The sequence below is a fragment of the Gouania willdenowi genome, chromosome 6 (genome assembly GCF_900634775.1).
Source record: "Gouania willdenowi chromosome 6, fGouWil2.1, whole genome shotgun sequence".
NCBI lineage: Eukaryota > Metazoa > Chordata > Actinopteri > Blenniiformes > Gobiesocidae > Gouania > Gouania willdenowi.
In genome coordinates this window covers 37190492-37210268 of record NC_041049.1, presented here as the reverse complement: position 1 = coordinate 37210268, position 19777 = coordinate 37190492, and the positions used below count along the sequence as shown (strand labels likewise).

Here is a 19777-nt window from a genome sequence, read left to right as displayed (position 1 = left end):
TGATCCTAATAACAATGAATAGTGATTCATAAAACCCACAAACCTGCATCACTGCTATGCTTCAATCAACCGTCCTTTATTTTGACATTCTTATTTGAGATTATTAGACTATTATAAGTTAGTTTACTCCAAATTTTATTTGTTCTGGGACGCTTACTAATCAATTGACTTGGTGTAATTGGACAGTTGGTTGCTCAGCTGTTACCAGAGACGTGCCATGAGCACGGGTTTGGTAGGCAGGGCGTTGCAAATCGAAACCACTAATGTCGACACCAATGACAATTTCATATGTTTCAACTGGCAAGTGTTAATCAAACAAAATCAAGATCATAAAACACCTTTAAAGAAACATAAACAATTATTCAATATAGCCTCCATACTCTCCTAACAAGATATATCTCATGACACAGCAGCGCATCCATTGCTTGTGTTAGAAACACAGAAACACGGAGAAAATGACAACAACAACAACTCAGAAAAGCCTCAGTGAGGAGCATCCACAAAGCCAATCCTTCCTTTTGTAGCATTCACTGTGAAAAATACCAACAATGTTCTGACCTTACCTTTGTTGAATGTCTGGTAGCTCAGGTGTTGATCTCCCATCTTTTAAAAACTGTTGTTTTTCCTCAAAGTGCTGTCATCCTGCCTATAGTGTTGTCCCGCCCACTAGCTAGAGAATGTAGCAGCAGCCATGATTTATCAATTCACTAATGCACTCTGAACGTACGTATAGCATTTAGCATAGCACAGTTACTTTCAAAGGCAGTGTATGCGCTGCCTTTTTACGTAAATGGTTTTTATCTTGGGGAAATGACTGCGCATGCGCAAACACATATAAACACAGGCTATGAGGCCAAAGGCAGAGCAGCAATGTGCTTTTGGGAGAAAGTGTGGCCTCCTCCTGGCTCCTCCTCCTGCCTTACAGCGGTGTGAGTTTTTTGCAGCGTCTGTGCCGTACCAGGAAATAGCGGTTTAGTCATTTGGGCTATGAAAAGCACAAATTGCTGACACTTTCAAACTTATAGGTACTGTAGGGTATCAGAAATTGAAAAATAAATAATTTATAATTATATTGTAATTAAAACAAATTTAATCAAAATGTCAATTCACCCTTGGGTAGGCGCTGCCTACATTGCCTACCCTGACTGCACGTCACTGGCTGTTACAGAACAACAGAAGTGTTTCAGTAAATATATGTATAGCAGAGGCTATGAAGCTTAATATGTAGCAAAATAGTAAATCCAATTATCACCTAGGTTAGAATAGACTTGTGTCTCAGACAGGACAGTCAGAATATTAGTTAGATGACTAACTTTGCATTGAAGTACGTATGTGCAGTTATGATAAGGGACATGTCATGGCCCGTCTGCAGTACCTTCAGGGCCCAGCTGATGTCCACAGCCACACTTAAGAATCCCAGAATTAGAGCTGTTGTGAAGCTGTTGGTTTTCTGTGCTGTGAAGGTGAAGCTAAGCGCTGCTTCTTCGTCCGTGTCTCCCTCAGGTGACCCCAAAACATGGCAGAACAAATCCCTCCCCGGAGACCCCAACTACCTGGTGGGTGCAAACTGTGTGTCAGTGCTCATCGACCACTTCTGAAGAGGGCGACAGCTGGCCTGTTATTGAATGTGATGATTCGGGGACGGGAAGGACCGAGGAACTCCACACACACACATTGTTTACCATGCCCCAGATTTTACAAATCAACGCACTCTCACACGAGGGGTGAACAGAGAAGTCTCCAGGCTGTGCCCTCAGTCTTTTCCTTTCCGTTGTTTTTGGTGCTTTCAAGGCTTGCAAAAAATGAAGATTACGAGTTATTCTACAGAGGAACTGGAGTGGGAGTGCATGACCAGTGCCACAGACTGAATAGTTTCTTTTTGATGTTTTGTAGCTCATTTTGTAAAAAGTGTGAGCAGTGCAAGGAGAAAAAAGGACTATTTCGGGAAACTTGTTTAATAATAGTGCAATGGGAATTTTGCATCCTTTACTGTACTGTAGGAATACAATGTTAAAAAAGAGAAAACAAAAGAACTGCTCACAAACAGTAAAGTTGACATATGCAAAACTGTATTTGTGAGTTAAAGCCCATGAAGGATCTCTGAAGATGATATAGGTCTCATTTAGAAGATAATAGTGAAGAAGAATCAAGTGTTAGAACCTCTGTTCCAGACAGACATTTAGTTTGATCTTTCTCAAACCTTTTATCGTAGATAAATATTCTGATTTTACAAATTCCTGCTGTCTAGAGATCTATGCATGTGCTATGACTCAGGTCCAAAGCCTGCTTATTACTAAGTTCAACACTTGCAGAATCCCATCGTACACTTCAAACAGTGATGCCTTATCTGCATATTAAATACAAAACATAGCTCTTTCGTTCCAACAAACAGAAAGAAAAAACACATCGTCTCTTGTGGGTTTTTTCACACAAACTGGGATTTTAGCACACGAGAATAAAATGAGGCTGATGACAAAACTGTATGCTTTCTTTTCCTGCTATGCATATGAAGTCTGAGGAAACACAAGAAGTTGGAGATCTTTGGATTGTGGCTGTACATACTGCTAGCATATGGCCTTGGTTCTCTCTGTAAATGAACTTTTGTACGTTTTTGTTATTTTGTATAACAGAGAAAACAGTTTGTTTAAAAAGACCAGGCGGTTACATTGGTTATGTTTGTATTATGGTTAAAACCCCGAGCCTTGGAACTGACATAAGCAGTAATAAGTCTGACTTTTTTACTAAGACACACTTACTCACACACACACACACACTCACACATGCAGACTATATAAGGCATTTTTAACTGTCAGACTTTTTATTCTTATTTACAAACTAGAGAAGTGCTTGGTTGAACTGATTTTAAAAGATGTACTTGAGGGGCTGCTGAGAAGCACTCCATTTATTTGTGATACTGAATGCTGTATTGTGTGCCCTGAAATGTATTTTTGTACTAATAGACAATTTATTATGGCACATCAGTACTATTTTTCTTTTGATAAAACACTGCTTAAGCCCAACACTAGTTTTGTTTTTGTGTGGCCGACATTTTTATTTATTTTTCTCTTTGGTTTGTTTTTTCTTCCTTTGCAGACACATTTCTAATTATACCACTGTACTACTAAATAAATTCATTTATAATGTAAAAGTGTCGCCTGTTCATACTCTGGAGTGATTTGTGTTCTCCGAGGCAGTCTGTAGGTAATTCTAATGACATAGGAATTGTGAAATGAAATGCTGCGTTGTTGCTTATGTAAGCTGTATTGCCAGATAAAGCTGATTTTTTTTTTAACCATAAACTGTACAAATATGCATAAAAATATGCCAAAAGCCACGTTAGGCTCCTTCATCACGTGAGCATTGCTTTAGAGGCTCAAGTGACCAACACACACAGCGTAGATTTGAGATAATGATTAAAGCTATCAGCATAGTCTATTCACCCCGACAGCAGTGACATAACAGGTCAACATCCAAAGTGTGTGTCAGAAAATTTACAGAGAATGGGAAAATTTCACAGACTGTGGAAAGATGTTTTATTAAAAAGATCATCGATGCCCAGCTATGCATGACAGACAGAAGCTTTTTGAGATGTGAGGTTTTTGGAGTTTGTCCCTGAGATTAGTTAACGTTTATGATACATGATGAGCGAGCAATTAAATCTTCATAGTGCTTCACAGTTTGATGTCCCGAGCAGCGATGGCTCTGTAAATCTCCTTGGTCAGGGGAACATACGTCTTTCTCTCACTGTCCAGGAAGTACAACGAATCTTTAATGAGCGTTGAGTTAAATCCCTCCTCCACCAACTTCACTTTCTTCATTTTGAATGTTCCTGTCATCTCCAAGCAGGTCTGGAAGACACAAATCAGTAAACATATGGTAGCACGGAGTGAGAGCTGAACAATTGGACAGGTTCTTTACGTCTACCTGAATCCTGATGAATCTGGGCTGTGCGTAGGCTGGGAGGTAAGTGGAGACCTGCTTATAAGCGTCCGAACAGTCAAAGTCTTCTCCTTCTTTTAGAGTGATGGCTGCCATGCCGATTCGTCCCTCGTGACCTGTTCGAAAGATTTCAGAGCAGAATGTATCAAAATGGAGATAATCTCTGATTTACAAGCAAGCTTCTAAGTTTCCTCTTTTAGGTCTTGAAATTAAAAGCCCTTTCATTTACAGTTTAGTTTCCAACACCTCACCACACAGCTTTTACCTTCAACTTTAACTCCATACACGTTTGCTTCTAGAATGCAATAAGCCATCATGAGAATGTCAGCAACCTCAGAGGTGGCCACGTTTTCTCCTTTCCACCTGTGACAAAGAAAACACTGTAGATCAAAAACAGGTCAAACAGGATCTCTAAAAAACACTGACAACAGATTCTCAGTCTGAGACACAATGGCCCTTTTTTATCAGCCTTGTGTGAAAACGGGTGCAAAGTGCACATTTGGCCTTAAGACAGGACCAACATGTGATTTATGAAACATTTGACCACAGTACAAATGATTGGGTGTTGATAAATGCGGTGACTGAATTCGAAGTTCATAAACATGTTACAGCCTTAAATCTTCCTGGTTCGGTGGCCTCGCCCACTGAGGTCAAACAAACAGTGGCAAGAAAAGAAAGGAAATTCTCAATTCTGAGGCAGAGCAAAAGAAAGCTTTTTGGCAGTGTGAAAACTGGAATTAATGGTACAGATTTGTAGCATTTCTGTGTTTGCAGCGGTTTGCTGCGTGTTTGGCCATGTCAGCCACTGTATAAAGGAGCTCAGAAAAGCAGGTGACATCTGCCCCTCTGTGAGTGCTGTGTAAAACTTCACAGTAGAGATCCTGGAGAGACACATCAAAATATGCCGTTTATCGGCCTCAGTTGTTCGCAAGCTGGGGGCAATAACTAATTCACCAATGCAATTATGTGCAAAACAGGCTAAAATAATGTCACACACTTCCTTTGTGGTATACAGCAATGTTCCCTTGCTGGTCCAACACAGAGCAGAAGCAGCATTCCTGTGATCCTGATGCATGTTGCGCACTGCTGAACCTATGCGCAGCTGCAAGGTAGCACCAAAAAATGAAAGCGTCAGTAATAACGTGGGTTTTTTTAAAAATTCATTTTATTTATTTTTTTTAATCCATTTAGATCTGTTCTGAAAGTGTTTAAATGACAGCTGAGGTTAGTTTAATTTATTTTCAGACTCCACACACTCAGATTAGTGAGATCTGATCGTAGTGTATGCTCACGTCACAACTGATAAATACTGAAGCTTGGTGAATATTGTTGAACGCATGTCGTATGCTCAGATAAATGAGGGCTGATGTGAGTTACATTACCTGAAAGTGTCGCCCACTCGATCCTGGAAGTACACAAAGTTGTCGTAGTCAAACCGCAGCAGGTCGCCAGTGTTGAAGTAAACGTCACCTTTTTTTAAGACATCATAAAGCCTTTTCTTCTCTGTCTGCTCCCTGTTACCCGCGTAGCCAGTGAACGGAGACCGCTGAGTAATTTTACCCACCAAGAGTCCGGTTTCACCTGACAGACCAAATCACGCCAGGGTTCAAAACATAAATAACTGTTACTCATAGTTTACATGAACCAATGTGCTCTGTTAGTTAGTAATGATGGCTTACAGATGAAGTAAAGTGCTGGTTTACCTTTGGCTGCTTGGATGCACAAACCCTCAGAGTTTCTAACCGGCTCTTCCTTCTCAGTATCAAACTTGATCAGTGTGTGAGGGAAAAAGAACTGAGAACAACAATAAAAAAAACACATTGCTCTTATGTATCACAAATGGGAAACAATAGCATCGCATTGATTCAGTATAATGTTCAACCATCTGTCAAGATATTATGATCTCATGATTTATCCTCAATCAGGTATAAAGGTGTACATGTATGCTTATCTCATTATAGAAATCTGATAATCCTCAATAAGAAAAGGTTCCATTATGTCCTAATCTTCACACACGTCTCATTGCTCCAAATGTTTCAAAGTTCAGACACACATTTCACCTTCTACTCAATAATGAATAAATATCAGCCAACACAGCTGTCAGTGTCTTAAGAATTTCTATCCAGAAATTCATCAAAAAGTGCAATTTGAACAGACTAAATGCTATTTACTGTGCATGTCTGTGTCCCACTGACAGCACACCTCACTGCTGTCTGACGTTTCTCACATATTCACACGTCCTTATAAAGAACCAATCAAAATGACTACTGACTAAAACTAGGAGAAGAGATCACATTACTCCTGTATTAGCCTCTCTGCATTGGCTTCCCATAAAATATAGAATAGAATTCAAGATTCTTCTTCTCACTTATAAAGCCCTAAATGGACAGGCACCAGTCTATCTCAAGGAGCTTGTAGTGCCATACAATCCCCCCAGAACACTACGCTCTCAAAATGCTGGACTACTCGTTGTTCCATTTGTCTCTAAAAGTAGTATAGGAGGAAGAGCTTTCAGTTATCAGGCCCCACTTCTCTGGAACCATCTACCAACCACGGTTCGGGGGGCAGACACCCTCTCTACCTTTAAGGTTAGGCTCAAAACATTCCTCTTTGGTAAAGCTTTTAGTTAGGAACCAGCTCATAGCTCATAATTAAGATGCAATAGGCATAGACTGCCGGGGGGGTCTGGCATGCTCGGTTGGAGAGAGGTTGGAGAGGGCGTTAAGAGAGAGGTCATTTAGGCTAGAGAGGGACCGGAGAGGGTCCCATTCCTCTCTCAAACACTCCCTCTATGTCTGCTTCTTCCCTTGTGTGTTTGCTCCTGTACTCCTTCTGGCTTTTGTCTTGCAGGTCCGTGGGATCCTCAGTGTGGAGTTACAGAGTCTCAACAACTCTGTCTCCACCCTTTCCTCTGCACACACCCAACACAGCATAACGTGGATGGCTGTTCATCATAGGAATGGAATCCACACAAGGTTCCTGCTGCTTAACAGAAGGTTTTCCTTGCCGCCATGATGAATTCATGTTGGGTGTGGGATACATATGTATGTGTATATACGTATATATGCATATGTGTGTATCCATAAAATGAAGAGTCCGTCCTTAAGACTGCTCTACTGTAAAGTGTCTTGAGATACCATTGGTTATGATTTGGCGCTATACAAATAAAGATTGATTGATTGATTGATTGAAAATAAAAAGCTTTCTCCAAATATACAAAGACTATGTAACTCCTTCTCACCTTCTCTGTGCTTCTTTATCTTCAGTTTTTTAAAATCACTAAATACAGCAAACATTTCATCTCTCAGCTTCACCCTGTGTACTTTAAATGTTTATGTGCTTAATAACCCTTTTTTTGGGGGGTGGGGGGTTCTTGAATCAGCTGGAATAAAATCCCTCTGGGTGCCTCACTACTGTCAAAGATGTGGACAGAAGGACAATTTAAAAAAATTGATTTGCATCTACACAATTTAAATGTTTTTTACCTTCTGCAAGAAATTGACGCGTCCTACTGCGCCGATCTTTGATGTGTAATTGATGAAGCCGATGTTTCCCTCCGTGGCCGCATAAAACTCTCTCACTTTAATGTCCCCGAAGCGATTCAGGAACTCAGCCCAGATGTCGCTTCGGACTCCGTTTCCGACAGCAATTCTAACTTTATGGTTTCTTTGGTTGTCGTTCTGTGAGGAGGACGATGGATTGTAAACAGTGAGGAAAACATGAACGGCTGAACGTTTAGAGAACTGCTCCTACCTTTGGTGTGCAACACAGATAGCGCATAGTTTCACCGATGTACTGAATCACTGTCACGTCATATTTCCTGCAGTCATCCCAGAACTGAGACGTAGAGAACTTCCTCCTCAGGACTAGAGTCATGCCTGCAAAAACCACACGTAGTTCAGTTCCTAATCCTGTAATCAGCGTGAATTCACACTTGGAGGATCGGTACCTCTCTCGATGGTTCCAGCCATCCCAATCAGAAACCCTGCGCTATGGTACAGAGGCAGGTTTACGTAGATGATGTCATCCTCTGTCACTGCACACGTACACAGCAGGAAGGAAGCAGCCCACACCCTCTCATGGGTAACGATGGCAGCTTTTGGTAAACCTGGGCACATTTTATTATGTAACCAGAAAAAGCCATTAAAGCACTTTTGACACGCAGCTATTTGACTGTAAATATGAAAACTACAATAAATCAAGTTTCTGAGACTGAAAAACCTCTCCTTCAAATCCTCCCCAGCTTTCTTTGACAGTCTGAGCAGCGGCCATTTCATGGTTCTTCCAGATGAAAAGGAAACTGGAAGATGTATCTACAGTATGTGCAGTTTTCCTCTGAGACAATGAAGGAACCCCACACCAGAAAGCAGCCCCACATGTTTTGGTTAGCTTAGCATGTAGCGGTACTAGCTGAGCAGGGTAAAGGAGTAAATGGTTGGCCTATGTAGTCTGGTTACAATGTCTACAATAAAAACAGTTTAAAAATTAGCAATGATGCATGATAAGTGGTCAGAGCAAAACTCTTCATGCATTCCTTCATGCAGGTAGTATGTTAACCTAGTAAGTCAAACCGCTGTCCTCTAGACCAGCGTTTCCCAACCAGGGGTACGCGTACCACTAGGGGTACGTGAGCACATTGCAGGGAGTACGTGGAAAAATTAAGAATTTATTTCGAAGATAATAAAAAATATTCTCAGTCATTTCATAAGTCCTTTAATAAAATGGTACATGTGCGCAATGACTTGTTTTTAAAATGTAAATGCCTGTTTAAAGGGGACATATTCAAAGAAGATCCTTTTGTGGTAAATGTCATAAAACGTATATATGTTTTTGATCAGTCCATGTCTTTGGAGGGACATTGTCGTCAATTGACTAAAAACTGTTTTTACCACCTGAGAAATATCTCTAAAGTGAGGCATCTTTTATCAAAATCAGATCTGGAACTGGTCATACACGCATTTATATCATCTCGTATTGACTACTGTTATTCTGTTTTTACTTGTTTTAATAAGTCGACCCTAAACAGACTCCAGATCGTTCAGAATGCTGCTGCCAGACTTTTAACTGGTGCTTCTAGAACATCCCACATCACCCCCATTCTTGCTACTCTGCACTGGCTTCCAGTTAAGTTTCGCATAGAATATAAAATATTAGTTCTCACGTTCTGAGCGTTACATGGTCAGGCCCCTAAATATATCTCGGACTTGTTGTGCCCCTACTCATCAGGGCGATGCCTTGTCTTCAGGTCAGGGTCTCCTAAAGACCCCAAAAACTAAATTTAAGACCAGAGAAGACCTGGCGTTCCAGGCTGTAGCTCCCAGACTCTGGAATAACCTGCACCAGTCTCTCAGGGAGCTCAACTGTATGGACACTTTTAAAAAACTGCTGAAGACGACACTTTACAGAAAAGCTTTTAGTTAACTGGATTTTAATTTTTATTTGTCCTTTAATGTTGCTGTTCTTATGATGTGTATGCACTCTTGTTTTATTATTTTATTGTGTTGCACTTGTACTTTTACCACAACTCTGTACAGCACTTTCTGATTTTATCTGCAAAAAGCGCTTTATAAAAAAACTACTTACTTACTTACTATATAACACAGGCAGGTTAATTATTTGTTTTGTATTTGTTAATTTATATTACTTATTTTTATTTCTCCTAATTTTTTTCTAATTTCAACGATTATTTTTCCTTAATAACAATATAATCATAAATATATTAGTATTAATAATACATTTATTATAAAATTATTTCTTATATTTATCATTTTTATTGCCTTGAAGGCAACATAATTTAATGTTTAATTTGAGTTAAATAAGAAGATAACGCCTGAATATTAAATGTTCAATTTATGAAGATGAAATAAAATTATTTGCGTTAAATATTCAGTTGTTTTGGAGAATCATGAACACGTGTGAGTGAGGGGGTACTCATGGTATGACAAAAAGGCTCAAGGGGTACATAAGACAAGAAAGGTTGGGAACCACTGCTCTAGACTATCAGCTCTCATCCAAAAAGATCCTCACTTCAGCTTTTGTGCACGGACGGTCAGAAATCCTGACTTTAGAATCAAAAAGCCTGTGAAGGAAGGATTAAACAGATTCAAGAAAAATTTCAGACAATATTTACCAAGCTGTTACCTAAAAATAAATAACTAAAAAAATCTGCAGTGCAATCAATCTTCCACTGGTTCCCTAAAGCTAAGTTAGTCATAAGTCATGGGTGTCCAACATTCAGAGCAGTTTGATTTAAAAAAGGCCAGAATATTAAAATCAAAGCGTCATTGAAAAAGAAATGTTCATTTTATTCTACACTAATTTGTCACTTATAGCTTAAAATACTACTTACAGTGCAAAAAATATTCAAAGGTTTTCTGGTGGTTTTAACCTGTGCAAAATCCTCATACAGGTCAAATTGGATGCTATGACGAGCATAATTTGGGGGCTCTTAAGTTTGACGTGTCAGGGGTCGGCGACGTTTAGCATCATACCAGCCATTTAAAGTCCAGCCACCAAACAAACGGGAGGTTGAGAGCCACAGATCAGTAACTATTAAAAAATAATAATACACAATCAATGTGTGAATGTGACAAGACCAGAGCAGAGGGAGATGACCACCTCGGATTGGTTTTAAACATCACCAATGAGGCTCATTGCAGGCTTCATTGGTGTTCAACTGTAACATTAAACAAAGAGTGTCTCAGAATGACTGGAGTGTTACTCTGGTTTTATCATCTTCACTCAGCAGCAGGGGCTGATGGTACTGACATGTACTCTGCTCCGCTTGTGGCCCCTCAGGGGGCGGGGCTTCACTGCAGCACTAACACTCCAAGATGTTATAGTGAGTAGCTGTTCACTTTACATCATGGATGTAGCAGGGCTCTGAACACTCAAAAGTAGGGATGTAACGATTCACTCAACTCCCGATACGATTCACAATACTGGGTTCACGATACGATTCGCTCACGATTTATTTTACAAAATGGGAGTGTACACAAATGACACAAAACTAGAAAATACTGTACTATTTTCCTTTTATTTTTCATTATCAAAAGAATCCCTTGATAAACAATTCAAAACAATGCAATTTAACTAAAAATAAATCTTGAATGAAATAAAAAAAGGAATAATACAAATGAAGAAGAAGCCTATTATTTAAATTCTGGTTCTATAGTAAACGATACAAAACTGCACAATAGTTCTTTTTCTTTTAAAAAGTACAACTGAAAATGTATTTTGTGCCTTAACAATTGGACTTAAAAACAGTCATTGAACTGATTTATGTCATCAAAATTCATTTAAGGGCTAAAAAAGTGGATTTAGCATGATATGTCCCCTTTAACAATTGGACTTAAAAAAAAAAAAAACAGTCATTGCATTGTATTGCCCTCAGATATTGTTTGGACCAGCAGAGGGCGCTGGTAACCCAGTGGTCGGTTGGCATGCAGATTCTTGCAGTGAAGAAGAGAAGCTATGCTAGCAGAGAGAGCTAATAGAAAAACGTGACTTTTACAGATATTCAGGTAATATTACAGATATTCTTTCGGTGCTAAAGGGGGAAGGAATCATTTATGAACATTTTTAAGAGTAGAAGGCGGCCAGAAAGAAAGTAGTAGCAGATTCTGCCCGCCGCATACACTGCTAGACAAGAGAAGGGATGCTTAAAAAAAGTACTGCAATTCAATTTTCAAAGTATCGATGTCAACCGTGATACCCATTAATCGATTTTTAACTGCCTTACGATTAATCGTTGCATCCCTTCTCAAAAGCAAGCAAGAACTGCTTATGGATCGTCTACGCGTTATGGATAACAACTGGGAGAAGTTGGAGGCCCGGCTTGGAAGTAGTTAGGCCACTCATTGGATTACAGCAGAGAGACCCAGGACAGAAGGCTATTGAAAATTGACATAGCCCCCCCCCATCCGTGCTACATGAAGGCGTGGTAGCAGCACCCATCGGCAGCACGCCCATGTCCCCAAATGGCTGGAATCCTGTTCTTCTTCCCACCCTCCCCCCTCCCCCAGCCCACTTCCTACCCAACCCTACCCACATGCCTTGTCTCGTGTTCTTTGACGGTGTCCTGCTTAAATTCATGTTTGCGGAGGCGGTTTTTTTCCTGGTTTTACACTGCCTTCTCTGTTTAGGGAAACCAGTCTCAAACTGGCCGTTTTTCCCCTCACCACTCCTCCTGTTGTTCATCTCTTTATCACCTAAATATGTGAATGTAAATGATGCAATATCAAGCAGCAGTCACTGTCTTTATAGCGAGTGTAACGGGAGGGCTCTCTATTTAGCCATCCTATGATGCTGCCACGTCTCCTCAAACACATTTTATTCATATTATTCCCTGCTCGTCACATCACTAAAGCGATAAAGCGCGACTAATCACAGGTGATTTAAGCCACTATAGTCACTGAAAGTGTGTTCAGTGTGAACGCACCTTTAGAACAGGCTCATATTCCTCAAACGCCAGCTTATTTCACCATCAGGGTGAATAAATCACTCTCTTCCGGGTAGTTACCATGGTTGTTTGTTTAACCTTTGATCCATTGATGATGGCTTTTTATCACGCGCGTATGTAAGTAACCCAAGGTTTACATACTCAGGGTTGACTGCCCCACTTCATACCAACTGTAATGGAATCTGATACTCAGAGTTTCCCATTGCTGGGTATGTTGACCCAAAGTTTATGGATAAACTCAGTGTTTGTTAAATCTCCTTTATGGAATACATCCCAGGTGGAGATCTGGATTAAATATAGCAAAACAAATGGTCAGTCTGTAAACAAAAACTGATAAATCAGGGGTGATGGGATATTTCAGCTAAAGTGTCTTGGTGAGCTTTGCCTGCGAAAAAAAAAAAAAAAAAAATGCATACATGCACCTAAACATATCTACATACAAAAACAGGTGACATAAACACACACTTGAAACTAAAACAATACATTATAGACCAATTCCCAATTGCAATTTGTGTGAGCGCTGCGACCCTTTGACGGTCATCTGGACAAAACTACACGAATCACATTCACTCCCCTCTCTAAAAATTGTGAAAGAAAGAAAGAAGAGGATCACGTATTTTTCAGTGATAAATACAACACCATTCAAACAAGATAAGTGTCAGACACAATGTAAGTTGCTTTTCCGCTTGTGTCGCGTTGAGTTTGTGCGTAATTTTTTTTGTGTTTGTTTCCGTGTTGTGTAACACAGTAGAATGTTTTTTTTTTTGTAGTTACATTCTACATTTTGGTCCATCACGTGACTTTTCGATGCACAGATTGATAAATGAGGCCCATGGACTTTAGGAATGAAGAGCATGTTGTAGAGCTGGGTGAGTCATCGAAAAACAATAATTAAAACTGACATCTAGTAGTGATAGTTGGAATTTACCGTATAAAGCAAACATGGAGTGAAAAACCGGGCTCCTTCAAGAACAAACAGATGTTTTTCAATTAAAAAATATAGTGAAATTTTCAATGTAACGAAACTGTTTAAATTGAAGAACATGAAAGAAAGATTACTGTAGCTCGCTCAGATTAAAGGTGCAGTATCATACTATTTTTCACCCATCTTCATTTGTACTAAGAACCCCAACAACATACAATTTGGGGTTTCTTTTCCCAAACTTGCCTGTTTTCCAGAGTTCTAGCCCTCTGAAAAGTGACATTCTGAGCAGTTCTAAAAACAGGCTGTTTTGGGGCCTACTTATGCATATTCATGAGTAAGCGTGTCTGTAGACGCTGACTTCATGCCTCGCTCTTGCGAGGGTGATCAGTAATCGATTTTCTATCCACACACTATTGTCATTGTTTTCAGCCAAAAACTGCACATTACAGTAAAACAAACACATGGGTATTTAAGCATTCAAACACTCACCGGAGTGTTAAACTGCTAAGTCACTTTCTTCTCCTCCTCATTTCTATTAACTACAGGAATAGTGCATTTAAGGTGATAATCATTTGTTTTGTCCAAATGATTCAACGCATTGGGTCACAAACAAAAATGTGTTGCTGCCCACTGCTCCTCAGTGTGTATGTAGCTTTATATATATAGGACAATAAAAAATAATGTATATTCTAGGGATGTAACGATTAATCGTAAGGCAGTTAAAAATCGATTCATAGGTACCACGGTTCACATCGATGCTCTGAAAATTGAATCGCAGTACTTTTTTTAAACAGCAGAGGGCGCTATATATGAATCCTTCCAGAAGCGGACGTGACGGGCGGAATCTGCTACTATTTTCTTTCTGGCTGCCATTTACTGTTAAACATGCTCATAAATGATTCATTACCCCTTTAGCACCTAAAGAATATCTGTAATATTACGTGAATATCTGTAAAAGTCACGTTTTTCTATTAGCTCTGTCTGCTAGCATAGCTTCTCTTCTTCACTGGTGGAATAACTGCATGCCAACCGACCACTGGGTTACTAGCGCCCTCTGCTGGTCTAAACAAATATCTGACGTAAATACAGTAAAATGACTTTTTTTTTTGTTTTTTTTTCAAAGTCCAATTGTTAAGGCACAAAATACATTTTCAGTTGCACTTTTAAAAAGAAAAAGAACTATTATGCAGTTTTGAATTGTTTACTATAGAACCAGAATTTAAATTAATAGGTTTCTTCTTCATTTGTATTATTCATTTATTTATTTCATTCAAGATTTATTTTTAGTTAAATTGCATTTTGAATTGTTTATCAAGGGATTCTTTTGACAATGAAAAATAAAAGGAAAATAGTACAGTATTTTCCCCAAAAAAATAAAGGAATATTTTTCAGTCATTTGTCAACATTCCCATTTTGTAAAATAAATCGTGAGAAAATCGTATCGTGAACCCAGTATCGTGAATCGAATCGTATCGGGAGTTGAGTGAATCGTTACATCCCTAGTATATTCTATAATAAACTGCAGTGTTTGTTTTAGCTGTGAGCTAGTTTGAGAGGGAGGAGCTCACATACTTATATGGGGTAGGAGGAGCCAGGATTGTCAGGAGGAGGAGTTTCCGCTAGGTGACGCAAGTAGCGGGGAAAATCCAACTCGCCCGTTTAGAGCTGGCTTTTTACAAAATGTGGAATAACAAGGGAAGGAGAAAACAGAACTTTTTCGTCTTTGACCCTCTGAAGGAGGCTAAAGTAGCACTGTAGCAAAACCATTATAAAGTGATTTTTTCATAATACCAGCCCTTTAAAGTCAAGTTATCTACCTGCTCTTCACCAACAGGAGAAGCCACACTGCTGAGGATGCTGGGAGTGGAAATGAACAATGAAGGAAGAAAGAAGATGAGATGTGATAGTGTTTGGTTTACCTGTGGTGCCTGATGTGTAGATATAGAGTGCAGTGCTCCTGATGTTGATGTTGGCTCTAAGGTCCCTGGACATGGGCTCATCAGAGGCCTGTGAGATGTTGTCTGACAGAGCGGTTATACCAGGCACGCTGCAGCCCTCAGAGAGGAGGTACACTCTGATCCCCTGTTCCTCCAGCATCGGAACAATCTCTATCACGGCATCCTGCAACTCTGCAAACAGAGGAGAGTACTAAGGCCACATGTTGTATGCAGAGGGCTTGGTTGTGCAATGCTGCACACGTTCATGTAGATCTTGTTACCAGGACTCAGTGGGAGAAAAGCACATGGTGCACTCTGTGTAGCCAGATGTATGCATTAGTTAGTGGAGACACTTCCGCACCAAGCATCAGGCTGCAGGGATCACTTAGTGTGAAACATATACCATGTTTTCTAAAACCAGCGTGTATGTTTACAATTACAGATGCAATGATTACTATTGAAACAACACATCATTAATAGGATAAAAGTAAAACTAACCTCTCTCATGGTGGACTAACCTCAGCTCACGTTACCTATCAGTGGGTGAGCTAAGATCAGGCTGTCGGTGGTCCTCCAGGAGCAGGGCTTTGAACCTCTACTTTAAACTCACTGCAGGAGAGAATCTGTGATTTCTGACTTGTCTGAAATGTGCCCTATGTATCATAAAACAGGCCTAATTTGCCCAGTATAATATATTTAAAAAAGAAAAAAAAACACTGAGACCGAGCTTTTGATGGCAAAATTATTATTATTTTGCGCCTTTCCTCCTCTCCCTCTGAGCTCTGCTGAGCACGGATGATCTCTCATCCAAAGGTGCGCTGCGACCTCCTACTTGTCACCTATTATATTGCTATCTGGCTCACAGGCTGGGGGTATTACTCCCGACACGCAGCGATGACCCGTTTTACCGCACGCTCAATACCAAAAGGGAGCCGTAATCTTAAAATTAAAATGAACGTTTTGCAACACCAAATTACTCCAATAGTAATAACGGATGTACATAATTGGGGTATGTGGAAGCCTTGACAAAGTTTCAGGTCGAACAGACACCGCATCGGGAGATATTCGCTCCACACACACAAGCACGCACGCAGACCTTTCTTGCTTTTATTGGTAGATACAGTATATGTCTACCTTTTAGCGTTCTGACATAGTTTTCATTTTATTGCCCTCAAATTTGACTACATGACATGTTTTACAGGCCTGTGAGATTTTAAAGACAGGACTTGGGCCCTCCAGGAAAAGGTTAGTGCAGTCCAGCTTCTGATGGGTTTATAGGATCAATAGGCTGATGGGTTTGTTAGACAAACATTTGTGTGTATAACTGACATGTTAGAATAACTGTTTCATTATTGATTGTGTTTCTGTGTTATTGAACCTAATGAGTGGAAGTACTCAGATAGCTCCTGTTCTTCCAGGTTCTGGTGGTCCTACCCGCAGAGGTGATGAGAGCTTTAGCTCCACAGCAGGAGAAGCAGTGCAGCAGAGACTTGGACCTGATGTTGGTGTTCAGCAGAGCAGTCGTACAGCCCAGTTTGGACAAACCGAGCCAAGTCCACACGAAGCTAGGCTCGTTGGGCAGAAACAAGGCCACTGCGTCCCCCTCCTTCAGCCCGGCTTCAGCCTGGAGAGCTCGGGCAACTTTGTTGCTTTGTTTGTCCACCTCACCGTAAGTAAACGCACGGCCGTCAAAGTGGATGAAGATCTTGGACGGGTGTTTACTTACTGCATCCAAGAAGCAGTCCAAGATGCTGTAGAAAGGTCTGGTCCGTTTGTACCAGAGTAGCCGGACGCCCAGCTTCAGAGCCCGAAGAATGTAGGCAAAGTCCGCACCAAAATAAGGGAAATGCGCCTGGATGTAGAAGTAAAGCAGGACAGCCAGACCGGCCACGGCGGTGAGGTACACGTACATGGTGTATGGAGAGCTGTTCGTGTCCCGAGAACACTGACATGGAACACTGGAACACTGAGCTGCTCCGAACTCCGAGAAATCTGTGACAAAGTTCAGCCCGGGGTGGCGCTAACTCCTCCCTCAGTCTGTGTACACACACACACACACACACACACACACACACACACACACACACACACACACACACACACACACACACACACACACACACACACACACACACACACAATCCCACCTGACACCTTAGACAAAGAGGATCAGAATCAGAATTATGTTTTATTTGCAAAGTACAGTTTTAAAACAGCACTAGGAATTTGACTTGGTAGTTGGTGGTAGTACAAAAAAAAACAAAGAAACAAGGTGGCAACAACAATGTCATGACTACATACTGACATCTAAGTAATCAGGTGAGAAAACTCTCTGTCTGTGTGTCTGGTACGGATTTCCGCCTGAATAAAAATTGCGACTTTTACCCAGACCCGTCTGTGTGTATGTGTGTGTAAGGCTCGGAATTCCACCGGAAATTCCAACTTTTACCCGGACCCCGAGAAACCCCCCATTCACTTTTTTTACTCCATACCCATTTGAGTGTTGATTCCTTGAAAGATTGTGTGCGGAAATGTGGTATTGGTCTCCAAGGTAAAAATGCAGAGTTAGCTGCTAATGCTGCACACGAGCTGAAAATGCAGGTTTTTCATGGCTTTTTAAACAGTGACCAATCAGCTGATCAGTGCGGTTTCACTTATCGATCTGTTTAGTGTCCATCTTTAGCACTTCCTTCAAATTTGTAAATTGAATAAAAATGCTTAATAAAAAAATAATCATGTACCTGGGTGGTGAATGGTATGGAAATAGATGAGATTAAAAAAAGGGGGTAATTATGTCGAGATCCTGACATACTGTCGAGAGCTCGAGATATTAACTTGGGGCCCGAGTTAATAAGTTGGGGCTCGAAGTATTTAAGTCTGGGCGGGGGGGACAGCACGAGATAGTAACTCAGGGCCCGAGATAATTAACTCGGGGCCAAGATAATCAGTGGTTTAAAGTAGAATGCCCGTTTACATTGCGTCATCACATCGTAGAGTCCGAATTCCACCCGCTTGAGACCCAGGTAGTCGGTGTTTTCGTGCACCGGGGTAAAGAGTGTGGCAGCTGCCCTTGCTTCAATACTGCTGCTGAGCTGCTCCCATCAGTTTTTAAAAGTGCTCGGATCTGCCGAAAGTGGCATCAGCGGAAAACCCTGGTCACCTCCTTGAGTCCGAATATGTGTAATATTAATAATATAAACACTATTAAAACATTAAAGATCTCTGGAATAACATAACAAATGCTGTTAGGTTGGAAATATCAACAGAGTGAACAAGCTTGTTTATGTTTTTATCCTTCTCGACCCCACAGGTCGTGCATGCGCAGTTCCAGAGTGTGAAAAGGCTTATTCGTTTCACCTCTTAGCTATGAGACTTCTTCAGATGTAACTGACTAGTCTTTACTGTGGGGTTTATTAATCTATCGTGGGAATTATTAACATGATGAAACTATTGTAAGTCTATTTATTATAAATATTGAAGTGTAGAATATAGCTACTGAAAGTTACTTTCAGAGGCTATAATGATGAATGATGACACACTGGGTTGCAAAACAAAAGCTAAGGACATGTGTTTTTGCACTAGTAGGCCATTGTGGCCATATTTGTGTCCATTTCTGCCTGTCATTGCCCCATCACGTCAGATCTTGGAAGTTAAGCAGGCTGGGCCTGGTTAGTAGTTGGATAGGAGACCACTGAGAATTCCAGGTGCCACAGTGGGGTGGCAGTTGCTATATATATATATATATATATATATATATATATATATATATATATAGCTCTGACATATTGTGTTACCACATCCTGGGACCCGTAACAATTTTTTTTTGGCTCAACCACTGCACGTAAACAACTTTTGTAGCGCATCAAAAATAACTTGTTCAAACTATCTGGTGCTGAAGTCCACCAATTTACTAGAGACATTGCCACTGATGCTCCAGATGTGTCCAAGTTGGAGGTTACAGATGAAGAAGGCTATTTCTTGATTTTTTTTTTTTCTTGATTATTATCTGATTTGTTGTGTTCTGGAGACAAAGGCACGAGTCAGACTTTATTGCTTAATTATCTAATATGTTACTTTATTGAAAATAATGCAATTGTTGTTGGCAAAAATGGGGTAACACAGAACCATGAGACACTTCCCACCACCAAAAAGCACACTATCCCAACACAGTGACTATCAATGAGAGTGGAGATGAACTTCAAGTAAACTACAAAGAGTTTGTTGATAAACTACAACATTACAAACATATGGCAAGTGCAAAACAGTATGCAAAACAGCCTTCATGAGTCAACACATCAACCACCACCATGTTATGATAGAGGACATACTGTACATACGCTGAAATCACTTACACTTATCACTTGAGATTCAAACCAGTGACCCTCCGATTACAAGCCCGCTTCCTTAACCATTAGGCCACCACTCTCAGTGAGCTTTCAGGGATTTGTATGTTGCTGATAGTCGTAGTCATAACAATGACAGAGCGTCCGAGAAGAGACCTTGGTAAATGCTATA

The 19777-nt window shown here is 40.4% G+C and overlaps 2 protein-coding genes across 11 annotated transcripts in view; one reads left to right on the top strand and one right to left on the bottom strand.

Annotated features, from left to right (window-relative positions):
• tjp1b (tight junction protein 1b) overlaps positions 1–1908 on the top strand; it is a 179356-nt gene extending 177448 nt beyond the window's left edge. For all 10 annotated transcript variants that reach the window (XM_028448666.1, XM_028448665.1, XM_028448657.1 and 7 more), the window contains one exon: positions 1504–1908. In XM_028448666.1, coding sequence (XP_028304467.1) covers positions 1504–1598 — 95 coding nt within the window. In that variant the 3' untranslated portion in view covers positions 1599–1908. The remainder of the gene's footprint in view (positions 1–1503) is intronic.
• Positions 1909–3519: 1611 nt separating this feature from the next.
• On the bottom strand, positions 3520–17281 carry slc27a2 (solute carrier family 27 member 2). The gene is made up of 10 exons (XM_028448687.1): positions 16697–17281; positions 15245–15454; positions 7889–8047; positions 7693–7817; positions 7425–7619; positions 5643–5733; positions 5322–5520; positions 4205–4302; positions 3925–4055; positions 3520–3848 (listed from the first exon to the last, which is right to left on the bottom strand). The coding sequence occupies exons 1-10, from the start codon at positions 17172–17174 to the stop codon at positions 3672–3674; spliced, it is 1863 nt and encodes a 620-aa protein (XP_028304488.1). The 5' UTR covers positions 17175–17281; the 3' UTR covers positions 3520–3671.
• Positions 17282–19777: the final 2496 nt, after the last annotated feature.

Coding starts and splice junctions, on each gene's coding strand:
- slc27a2 (XM_028448687.1), bottom strand. CDS start 17,174: ATGTACGTGTACCTCACCGCCGTGGCCGGTCTGGCTGTCCTGCTTTAC. Junction 7,818..7,888: donor GGCTGGAACCATCGAGAGAG/GTACCGATCCTC, acceptor TGGTTTTTGCAG/GCATGACTCTAGTCCTGAGG. Junction 5,521..5,642: donor GTGCATCCAAGCAGCCAAAG/GTAAACCAGCAC, acceptor TTGGTCTGTCAG/GTGAAACCGGACTCTTGGTG.